The following is an 11,040-nucleotide window of genomic DNA, read 5'->3' on the forward strand; positions in this document are numbered from 1 at the left end:
GACTTTGCAAGCAGGCATTGAGTTTCATGTTTCAATAATGCAAAAGCACCTTCTGAATTCTATCAAGGCAAGTAGGCAAAACACATTTTTCATATCCACCGCCATCTTGTGAAGTTTATCCCACTCTACCCGTTATTCAAGATTTTTATTTTTTTTAGGTGCCAACATGTAGCAAAATCAGTCCGCATTTGCACAGCAGCTCGCTTATACTCATGTGACAGCAATTTTTAAAAAGTTTGTTCTAGATGGAACTAGGTGTGCAGTAATGCCAGGTTAAATAATGGACAAGGACTAGGAAATGCAACCTTGTAGCAAAATTCGAGCACAAACAAAGCAGCAGTAGACACAAAACCTTCCTTTGAAGTTGTTAAAATAAATGCAGAGGTTACAGTGCATAACGCCTGTGTTGCACTCAGTGTATTGATTCCCATGCCAGGTAGACCTACTATGAATATCTTCCTTGCATCCTTAACTCCATTTGTCCCTGCTTTGATTTGTGCTTCTCACAATGGAATTTTTCGAGGTTGCTCCATTTTCCAAGCTTCCACAACACAAAATTCAACATCTACGTAATATCTACAACTGCATGCATAGGACATGGCAAAAAAATTAATAAGGAAGCCACAGCAACCACTTCGTTCTCTTTCTCAATCATGTCCAGCAGTTTCGATTAGCTGAGATACTTGACCAAAACCAACCAGCTCGTATTTACACTAGTTTTTAAGTCAAATTTCCTTTGTACAGTGGTTCTCTGTCACGGATGTGTTGGAGACCCTTTGTGGACTGGTGGAAGTGATGGGAGACCCCTTGTAGTTGCGTGGGGTAGGTGTAAATTAACACAACATGTGTGTGACATGAGACAGGTGCCTTTTATTGCTACCTGGCAAAGAATGGTCAAACAAAAGTGCCATGCCAATTCAATCTGGACAGCTTGTCAATACGTGGTGCGGTCACGCTTAAGCAGAGCTGCACATCTGCAGCCATATTCAACCTGTTTCTCTATTTGCTTTTCAAGTATGCAAGTATGAAAAAAAGCATGCTCGCATGCATGTCGTAAGAAACTGCAACAAAGGCTTTACAGCCATCTCATGGAGAAAGGGAAACATTTCTGCAGCCCTCGCCAGAATGCCTCAAGGCTTGCAGTAGCCACGCCCCCCCCCCCCCCCCAAAAAAAAGAAACTTTTTTTTTTTGCGGGGTGGTGTGGGTTTTGCAGGTCCCTAAAGATGGCTTCACAGACCCCCATTTCAGAACCACTGCTTTCGAAAGTGATTGTGCCTGTGTCATACGTCAGGCACACAAGCTCTTAGAATGAAGTTATCGCACCAACTTGCCCAAGAAGAGGTCTTAGAAAATTTCTACACATCTACATCTACTTCGCCAGCCAAGTGGACGACAGCTGACTTCTGTGGGTTGAATAGAAGGCCAAGCATTGCTAAATTATCAGCAGATATATATCGTCACTAGCCTTTGGAGCTGCTGTCTATCTTTGGCTAAGAGAACAATGTCATCCACAAACACAAGCCCTGGCAGTGTCATGTCTATGGCAGGCCTTCAGGCGTGAAGTGCGTCTTGAGCAGAATTCCAGACTTGATAAGTGCTTGCTCCAAACTTGGTGTGTGCAACATGTATAAGATCGGCAAAAGTAGGCATCCCTGATTGAGTCCTCTGCAGACTGCCACTGGCTATAGACTTATCCCCAAACCAAGTGGCCACTCAGCTATCAGGGTAGAGGCGATGAAGAAGGTATATCCACTAAGTTGGCATATCTATATCAGCCATGTGGCACAGCATCCGATCGTGTGGGATGCTGTGCTCACCTTCGTGACGTCAAGGAATCATTCAAGTAGTCCTCGAGATTCCTTTCATACCACCTCTATGCAGTGTATAACGACAAAAAGATTATCCTTCGGTTGGGGCAGAAGCCATATCGGAGTTCGGTGACGGGCCCACTCTTTTCTGCCCCTGCGCTCATCCAGGATTTGACCACCTGTTCAAATAGCCTGTACAGCACACTCGTCACGGTGATAGGCCTGTAGTTGCGTAACAGGCTGTGCTCGACAACCTAGGCTTCTTGGGCACTAGGCTGATGCAGCTGCAGATCCAGTCGGTGAGGATGGGGTCACCCTCTAAAATGCCAGTACATCACTCCGAGCCGGCCTAGTTGGAATCGATTCATCGTGAAACTTTGCACTATACAAACAGGGACGAAGAAAGCGCTCGTCCTTGTGTATGTTTCTTCGTCCCCGTTTGTGTAAAGCAAAGTTTCACGATGCCAGTATACGTAGCTGCGAGGTACACCACTCCTGCCGAGACACTTAACAGTCCCGCAGGTATGTCGTCCTGTCCTTACGCTGCCTGTGACCCGATTTGAGCAAGTGCTCGGTCAAGCGCTAAGCGCGAGACTGTTCACTGACAGCGGCCTGCCTGCACGTCACCTCGAATGTCACCAAAAACATTCACAAGGTCCACACCACATATCCACTTCCGAGAACTCAACTCGCATTACTTCGTCTTAAGCAGAAATATTCAACAGAGTCACACGGAACGGATATAAAACGCGCTTCGAAAATTACGCTAAGGTCCGCCTGTGATGATGTTTTTCACCAATATTTAATGTAGGAAGCTGAACCTCGTGCGTCGAGCATCCGAAATTGCCGCGCGCAGTGCCCTTCAAGCTGGCGCGCCTGTCCACATATGCATATGTCATGGCCTCAGACGAAAATTACCATCTCTGTGTGAACTTGATTCGCCCATGTGCATACACTGCCGGAAAGCTAAACGAATGATGAGCACAAGAAAACGAAACTAGACCAAATACTGCGCGTGATCTCGCGCCTTCGGTACTCACAACTCCGGGTCGCATTCTAGCACGGCAGCGTGCAGCTGCTGCAAGACGTCCTTGGTGAGTTGCTTGGGCAGGTTATCCAGCAATTCGGACAGATTAAGCCTCCGGTGGCTGCGCACTGAGATGAGATCGTCGACGAAGCTAGCTGCCATCGCCGCCCTCGCATGCTTTCTCGCTGTCAGCTGATCAGTCGAGGCGCTTGAACGTAAAACGTTTCCTTCTAATTCAAAAATACTTAATCAGTCCTTGGGCTGCCCGAGTGTCACACCGGCACGCCCGTATGTGATGTCGCAGTGTAATAATGTGTTCATTCTGTGTAGGTACGTTAGCGTTATGGTTCACGCATGGGTTCACGCAACACCTCACACAACGGGAACCGCTTAGATAAGCCCTAATCACAGTGTTCGTGCAAGAGACGTGTGTATTTGTGCGCACATCCAGATGTCTCAGTGGTACGAGAACACACCTAACATCATCATCATTGTACCACGTGTGTTGCGAAAGGCTGCGCGGCGCGGGCTGCGAGAACGTGTCACGCGTCACTGCGTGAACCTAGAATAAAGGCACCGGCAGACAGGCGTTCTGCGGCGTGAATATGTCGCGCGGCCCGTAGGTCGTCGCAAAATGAGGATCGCGGACGCGCTGGCCGTCGCTTTTGGCCTGTCAGTGCTCAGCGAGATCGTATACTTTATCTACAGGAAGGCGACGTGCAAGAGGAAGCGACGCCAGAGCAGGAAGGCCGCTGCCTTCAGCAACCAGGTGAGGCGTATTCTACGATCGAGTGTTCAAGGATTTTAGTTGACTTGCAAACGTTCAGTATAAGAACTTTTGAAAACTTTTCCTAGCCAAATTTTCGCCCGGAGATTGCATTTATCCCTCGTCTGGCTTTGCAACGTTTTCTGCAAGCAAAAAACTGCTTGACTCCTTAATTTGCTCTGTATAATGGAACCTTAAGGAGCAACACATTTGCTCTGTATTCGTTCAAAAGGATTTGACGGGCTGAACCATGTTGTGAGCGTTGTGAGTAGCGCTGTTGCGAGTGACCACGTTGTGACGGTCTGGCCAGTCTGGCCAATTGGTCTGGCTACCGTTCAGGTTTCGCGTCATACGTTGCCACGGCAACGGCTTCGGCGCTCTATTTGAATAGTCACATTGACGAGAACTTTGGGGCTGAGTGGACTAGGGAACAATACCAGCCACAGCGTCCACTGGCCGTCATGCTGGTGTTACCTGTGACCACAGCTCACCATGGAGAATATGAGCTTTTAGAATGAAAACGGCGCGCACTAACGAGAACGTGTAAACGTCTACCCTGACCCTGACGTCGAACTCGCTCGAGTTTGTCTAGCGATCAAAACAGAGGTGTTCACTCCGCGGCGCATGCCTCAATTGCAGGTGATCTTCTTCCCCGACCGCGGCGTGGCTTGCCCTAAGGCGACGCACGACGACTCCGACACGTGCGGCAACCCGCGCTGCTCCTTCCTGCACGGCCGCACCTCGCTGCGCACGCTGGTGCACACGCTCACGTCAGCTGAGCGCACACTCGACGTATGCGTCTACATGATCACCTGCGATACCCTGGGAGACGCCATCCTCAGCACGCACCGGCGCAGCCGCACCGTACGGGTCATCACCGAGGACGAGGGATCCGACTCGCCGGACTCGCAAATCGGCAGGTTACGCGAAGCCGGTACGAAAGGCTGCTCTGATCAATTGACACATCTACGACAATTGGCAGTTGTCATTCGAAGAGATGCGCACTGATATTTGAAGCCTTGGGCATTCGAAAGGAATGTGGAAAATGTGCGAGGGCCTCTTCCTACAACCCTCTCTCTCTTCCCTCTCTCTCTCTCTCTCTCTCTCTCTCTCTAAAAGCAAAAGATTGTACCTTATTTAAGAGGTGCAGGTTTGGCACGGTATGCATGATTGATGAGTGGCTATGGTGGTTTTTGCCATTGTCATTCCCAGTGCTGCTCTTGGTACATTTTCAGAGCTTTATGGTACATTTAATTGACTGGTCGCTTTTGAGAATTATGACCTTTGCCTCGGGAGCGCAACCAAGATCCGACAGAATTTTGGTCACTTGACTCCTCCAATTATGGAAGCAGCTGAATCAGTCTGAATTTCAGCTCAGGTATGCTTTCTCCGAGTCCAATGACAAGAGGTTTCTGCATTGCTTCAAACTAGTTCGAGACAAACAAAACATATTTTTATTGAGCAGTTCAGTATACGAGGTAGATCCTTGTTCCAGACAGCCATGTGCCATTTTGGCTCGACTGTCCCTCTCGACCAGCAGTTGATCTTGAGGTAGGTAACTGGACAGCAGTATCTCCTACTGTTCGGGGTAAGGGAAAGGGGGTGGAAGGTCTGGGTTGTTGATACACTGCCATATGATGTGTCTGAGAGTGCCTGGCTAATAGCAGAATTTACATTGTGCATTCAATTGTGTGGGGAATAGCAGGTGCAATCTGATTGGATGGGGAAATGTGTTAGTCTGTGTTAATCTGAGTGTGGTTTCTTGGCTCTTGTGAGGTTTGGGTGTGGTGCGATGAGTGTTCTTCTACTAAGCCTGTAGTATTGTGTAATTTCTTGGTAGGTTGTAAGGGGTGTGGGTTCTGGTGTCTCCTTCATGGCCTGGTGGGTGAGGTCTTGGGCCATGGGATGGGCGTGTCCATTGCCTCTCACGGAAGAGTGGGCCAGGGTCCACTAGACATGGACTTTCCTGTCCGGTGCCTTGTTTTGTAAGATGTGCAGCATCGTGGGTGCCACCGAGCCCAACATGGAACTGTGGGGCATGACTCTTGTGAATCTGCAACTATGGTTGATGGTCTGGTTTGCATGATGATGGCAATTTCTGCTGTTTCTTTTGCCATTGTTTGTGGAATGGAGGTGCTGGTCAGGTGCTCGCACCTGTCCATCAGCTCGGCCATTATGGCTCTTTTGCCACTATAGTTGGCTGCATCGGTGTAGTCATAGGGATTTGGGAGTATGGATTGTTTAGTGCGTTTGCTCTTGCCTCTCTGCAACCCTGATGGTGGTTCGTGTGCATGTTTCAAGGAATCAGGTGCACAGTTACGTGTTGACGCCATGATTACGGGATCACCTGCAGCTGAGGCTGGTCTCGCGGAATGCACTTGAGTTTAGACAGCACTTTGCAGCCGTTTTATGTGTGAGCTGGTATTGCCCTTTGGTTTGACAAGTGTCCTTCAATGAGTTCCTCCATGGTGTTATGCAGACCCATTAGGAGCAATTTGTCTGTGGTTGTGCTCACAGGTAATCCAAGTGCTTGTTTCAGTGTCTCACTTGTGAGCGCATCAAGCTTATCTCGTTCTGCTTTGCTCAAAGTGAGATAAGGAGCAGCATAGTTTATGCACGAGAGGACGAAGGTCTGAACTATCCTGCTATGTCACACTCTCTCATGCCTCTTTGTCAGTTCGTGACCCTGCGTATCATATGCATAACTTGTTTGAAAGTCTTTGTGAGTTGTTGCACCATTGTGTTGTTCTTGCCATCCGTCTGGATGCTCAGGCCCAGGATCTTGAGGGACTTCCTTGGCTTGATCTCGTGCCCCTCGAGAATAGCCTTGATGTCATCAACATCCTTCTCGGTTTGGCACCTCCTCAACACAAGAAGTTCCAACTTATGTGGTGAGCAGGACAGCCTGCCACTCTTTGCATATTGAATCACTGTTTTGGCAGGGAGCTGGTGTCCTGCAGGCCTCTGATGGAGTCTGTGCCCGTCCGTAGGGTCACCAGTTCAGAGTGTAGCAAGAACAAGTCGAGTGTACCGTCTGTACCAGTTGATGTTAAATGCATGTCTATTTCACATTGCATGTCCATCCTCGCCACTGTAGATATATCACACAAAGCAACCAACAAACCACCCCAAAGGTTGGCCAGCCTGCCCCAAAACATAAGAACTTTCCTGCACACCATCCTCCTGGTTAGAGTGTAGAAACTTTGATGTACAGCTAAGCCTGTAGAAAAGGTGCCAGTAACCACTGGCCTATGGTATTAATAGATGTCTACTTGTGCAGACCTCTGGAACTGCACTCTTTTTCAAACAAAACGAATGTTGTCACTCAAACACAGAAGGGCCAACACAAGTCCACAAACTGCAGCTATGTTGGTTGTCCCCTGTCATACCTTTCGTGTCAGTCGCCATGGTTTGCAGCAGCTGGCTGTTTCAAGCTGCTGTTTCTGCTCTCTCTTGTGAGCTATGCACTACAAACTGAGATGAAGGCAAATGCTAAATGCTAGTCATGGCAAATGGCAATTTGCCATGACTAGCATGACTAGTCATGGCATGGCAATTTTTTTAGTTATGACGAAAGATATTTGAGTGCATTTTTAGTACGTGACTAGCATTTAGTTACGTATTAAAAATGCACTCAAATATCTTTTGTCATAACTCAAAAAATTAATTGGTTGTCCAATGTGGTAATAGAACAGGTGCTTTTCCTGTGAGTAGGTAAGAGATGTTGAAAAAAAAAGAGAACCTGCATGCAATGACTTACAGGCAAAGTAACCTACTGGCAGTTCTTCGGTGCTCGAGGGGCACTCTTTCGCAACTTTGAGTGGAATGCAGTACCACCCCTTGGCTAAATAGTCGGTACACTTCGGTAAACTCTCCTTGGTAATTCTTGTCACAGGGAGTTCCATGAGAAACGCCTCTCCACTCTGCTGCCTTCAAATAGGTGGTACAGGTACTAACAACAAAAATGGAAATTGCCAAGCATTGTTGCAAGTGCAACAATCAAGAAGTAGCATTTAGACAAAACATCTTTGTGAATACAGCTGTGATTGTGCTTACAATGTAGTCTTAACAGAGCTTGGAACTTTGAGGATAGCATGTGTTGAGAACTTGTTTGTTCATACCAAGTTTGCTACATTGGCTTGGCAGTGTCCTCTCAAAGTCCGTGGTCACTTTTCACTGCTCAGCAAAGAGTCAGTTATATTTTTGTTTGGCATCATGTGTCATTGAACAACACTGGCGTGCAGGCATCCCTGTGCGGGTGAACAACCAGACGTCATTCCTGATGCACCACAAGTTTGCGCTGGTCGACCGGGAGGTGCTCATTAGTGGCTCCTTCAACTGGACACGCCAGGCCATCACAGGTATGTGTGCAGCTGTCGGACCACAGTGGCTGCACGAGCTCACATTCGAACCCCCTTTCTGACAGCAGCTGCTGCAGCACTCCCCGGCCACAATGACCAGTCACTGACAACGTATTGCTTTGATTGGTCGCAAGTGACTAGTCCGAAGAGTCCATTGTGCTTTTTTTTTTTATACCATTAGCTTTCTTAGCCTTCTTAAGCCGCTATGTATCTATCTACCTAGCCTCTTTACATTGCTTTTTTTTTTTTTCAATTAAAAAAGAAGTGCTTTGAAATTTCTCCAGTGCTGGGCATATTCGAAGCCATGTCACACAGGTTCCTTAAGCGCAGCAGTCCAACACTATAGCCCATGAGTGCCAAGGGATTCATTGTCTGCATTAGCATGCACCGGTGCACTATCGGCGCAGTCTTGGGAGACCACACAAAAGAAGGGAGAATTTGTGTGCCTGCCACTAGATGGCGTAGCATGGCCGGAGGGAAGCGCAGGTGAGGAGCCCGACTGGCAGTACACAGCTCACGCGTGACATGTTTCAGCAGTGGCAATACAGTGTGTCTCTCCATTGCTCGAATGCCAATTGCATTAACGTCGACAGTCGTCACCAGATGGGCTCTGCCAGAACTTTTTTCGCTTGTTGCTGGCAATTTTGTTGCGACAACTGGAGGAAACACTGAGGGCTTCTTTGATTGTTGGCTAAAGCACATCCCCATGTTACACATTTTTCACGCAACGGGCTGCAGCTCAAATCGCGAACTATGAGGATCTTCTCTGGCCTCATAGTGGTGCCTGATTGAACGAACGCCTGACTCTGCTGACTTTTCATGGAGCCAACCCAGCACCTGGGAATTGACCCGGAGGATCTGCACGCAACCACCCCTGTGCATTTTCTGAGCCTCCATGTTCCTCGACCACCGTATTCCTTTGCCTGCCCCTGCTCTTGCTTTGCCTTGCTGACAGTGTGCTTCCTGGGCCACCATTTCTTCAGGCTGGCTCGGACTGAACTGTGAAAGTGCTTCTAAAAGTGCATGTCGGTGTAACCACTGATGTACTGAATGCTCCCCTTTCGTCTCTCCTGCACCACCTCCCTCCATCTCTAACACCACAATTTCCGGTAAATAGCGAAAAACATTTTTGTCTTTTCACACGACTGACCATGGTTCACAGACCAATTAAATGGCTTTCCCACAAAAATAATGGGAATACGTGTCCCGCACGCTGAACGTCTCGCGAACCCGCGGAACAAGATCAAGTTCATTCAGCAATGCACCACTGCATTTGGCTAAAGGAAAAGGTTGTTGCAATATGCAGAATATGTCAGTATCATTTTTAATTTAATTATGTGGATTAAACAATCGATTTCCTCTGTGGCTTTTTGCTTGGCTTCGTATCGTCGTTATTAAATGTGGAGTCGTTCAAGTTTGCCTTAGTTTTCTCACTCACGGCTCTGTTTTCTCTCTGCATTCAGTGTAGGTAGGCCTCCCCTCATTAGGTCCTTCTTTCCTTCCACCTCTCTGCTTCAATGTTGCCCCTCATGGTGGGGCTTCACTCGAAAGCTATGCCTTCAGAGACCAAGTGAAGGCAACTCGATCATGCCATTCTCTCGCCACCCTGTCTTCTACCGCAGGCAATCACGAGAACCTGCTCATGACGAGCGAGCCAGACCTGGTGGACGCATACACACAAGAGTTCGAGCGGCTCTGGGAGCTGTTCAAGCCGCGGCCGCGACACAACCTGGAGTGTACGCGGCAAACTGCAGAGTCATGGTGACCCGGGGCCTCACTTAGCCCTCAAGCTAGAACATGCTATGGCCGCCCACTAGCTGGTGCCTCCTATGGATCGGGCGTGCATCCATGCACGCACGATCAGACAAGTGGCATTCCATTTGTACATTTTGTATATATAATTGTGCACGATGCTACTGACCAAGGCGAAAAGGCACTGCCATATCTCCTGTTTTCCTGCTCCTTAGTAAATGTCAATATATTGGTCACCATTGTGAGGTTGGCTTGATTTCGTCGTATTATGTGTGAATTCGTATGCCACTGCTTTTGAAGTACTTTGTCATGGTTTTACCATGAGCACTCTAATATAGCGATAAAATAAATTATGATTATGATGCTGTATTGACGTGTTTGCTTGTCACTCAATCTGCCGCATAGTTGTAGGATAGTTATGGTACTGAAACAAATGCTAGCACGAAAGAGTAAGTGTAAGAATCAAACATTTTATTGGGCAAAACTTGTGTGCCCAGAGAATAAAAAGTCTTGGCGACAACAATGTGGTTGGTGAGCATGGTCAGCAGATGTTTAATCGAAATGCAGTGCTCAAGTCTGTTCAATATATACGCGTCTCACCTTGCATTCCAAAGCGATCACTGCTGTTCACTTACATTTAAGATGGCACAACATTACTGTAAAGTTGAGCCCACTTACGGCTCCATTTAGAGGAAGCTTTCAGCTACTACAAACAGTTTCTGAACGACCAAGGAGTTTCACAGGAAGGCTATGGGGGCGGGCTGGCCGCTCCTAACTACCCGCTTGCCTGCTCATTTTGGTTACAACAAACGATACGAACCTTGGAGCGGCAACATCTCGATGAGCCGGGGAAGAGGAGACGGGCACATGCGCAATTAACTTCTGTAAAATATGTCACCTGATTATTTTTTTTAACTGTTTTATTACTGTCAGACTGTTGGTAATAGTACTCCTAAAGAGTGTGAAGCAATTTTTTTTTTTCTAGGAAGGTTATTAATAATTACAGCGATCGGTACTGCTGATGGCAATGGTGTAGATGTCTCAGAGAGCACCTCTGATGAAACAATTGCTGGAGAGGGGTGTCAATTTCCGAAAAAGGATGCTTCCAGTGACAACGATGACCAAGAAACTAGCAAACCTCCAGCTGTGCCCCTCAATGGTTAGAAGTTTAACCTGCTACAACCATATCAACAGCTTCAAACTTCAAGAGTGTCATTACCTGGCTTACACTACTTTTTTTTTTAATTCTGTCAGTAAGCCGATAAGCAATGTGAACATCCATTTTTTGCGATAAAGTGCTTCTTCTGCACCTTCTTCAGTTTTTT

The 11,040-nt window shown here is 47.5% G+C and overlaps 2 protein-coding genes across 4 annotated transcripts in view; one reads left to right on the forward strand and one right to left on the reverse strand.

Annotated features, from left to right (window-relative positions):
• The window catches only part of LOC126529306 (AP-5 complex subunit zeta-1-like), a 102,835-nt gene extending 99,797 nt beyond the window's left edge, over window positions 1-3,038 (reverse strand). For 2 of the 3 annotated variants that reach the window (XM_055069755.2, XM_055069754.2), the window contains exon 1: window positions 2,850-3,038. In XM_055069755.2, the coding sequence (XP_054925730.1) occupies window positions 2,850-2,998 (149 nt within the window). In that variant the 5' untranslated portion in view covers window positions 2,999-3,038. The remainder of the gene's footprint in view (window positions 1-2,849) is intronic. The other variant, XM_050176905.3, reaches the window with a different exon arrangement.
• A 287-nt stretch (window positions 3,039-3,325) lies between these two features.
• zuc (Mitochondrial cardiolipin hydrolase zuc) lies at window positions 3,326-10,084 on the forward strand. Its single transcript, XM_050176906.3, has 4 exons — window positions 3,326-3,605; window positions 4,242-4,536; window positions 7,847-7,963; window positions 9,586-10,084. The coding sequence occupies exons 1-4, from the start codon at window positions 3,471-3,473 to the stop codon at window positions 9,726-9,728; spliced, it is 690 nt and encodes a 229-aa protein (XP_050032863.1). The 5' UTR covers window positions 3,326-3,470; the 3' UTR covers window positions 9,729-10,084.
• The last annotated feature ends 956 nt before the right edge of the window (window positions 10,085-11,040 follow it).

Source organism: Dermacentor andersoni, chromosome 8 (genome assembly GCF_023375885.2).
Source record: "Dermacentor andersoni chromosome 8, qqDerAnde1_hic_scaffold, whole genome shotgun sequence".
Lineage (NCBI taxonomy): Eukaryota > Metazoa > Arthropoda > Arachnida > Ixodida > Ixodidae > Dermacentor > Dermacentor andersoni.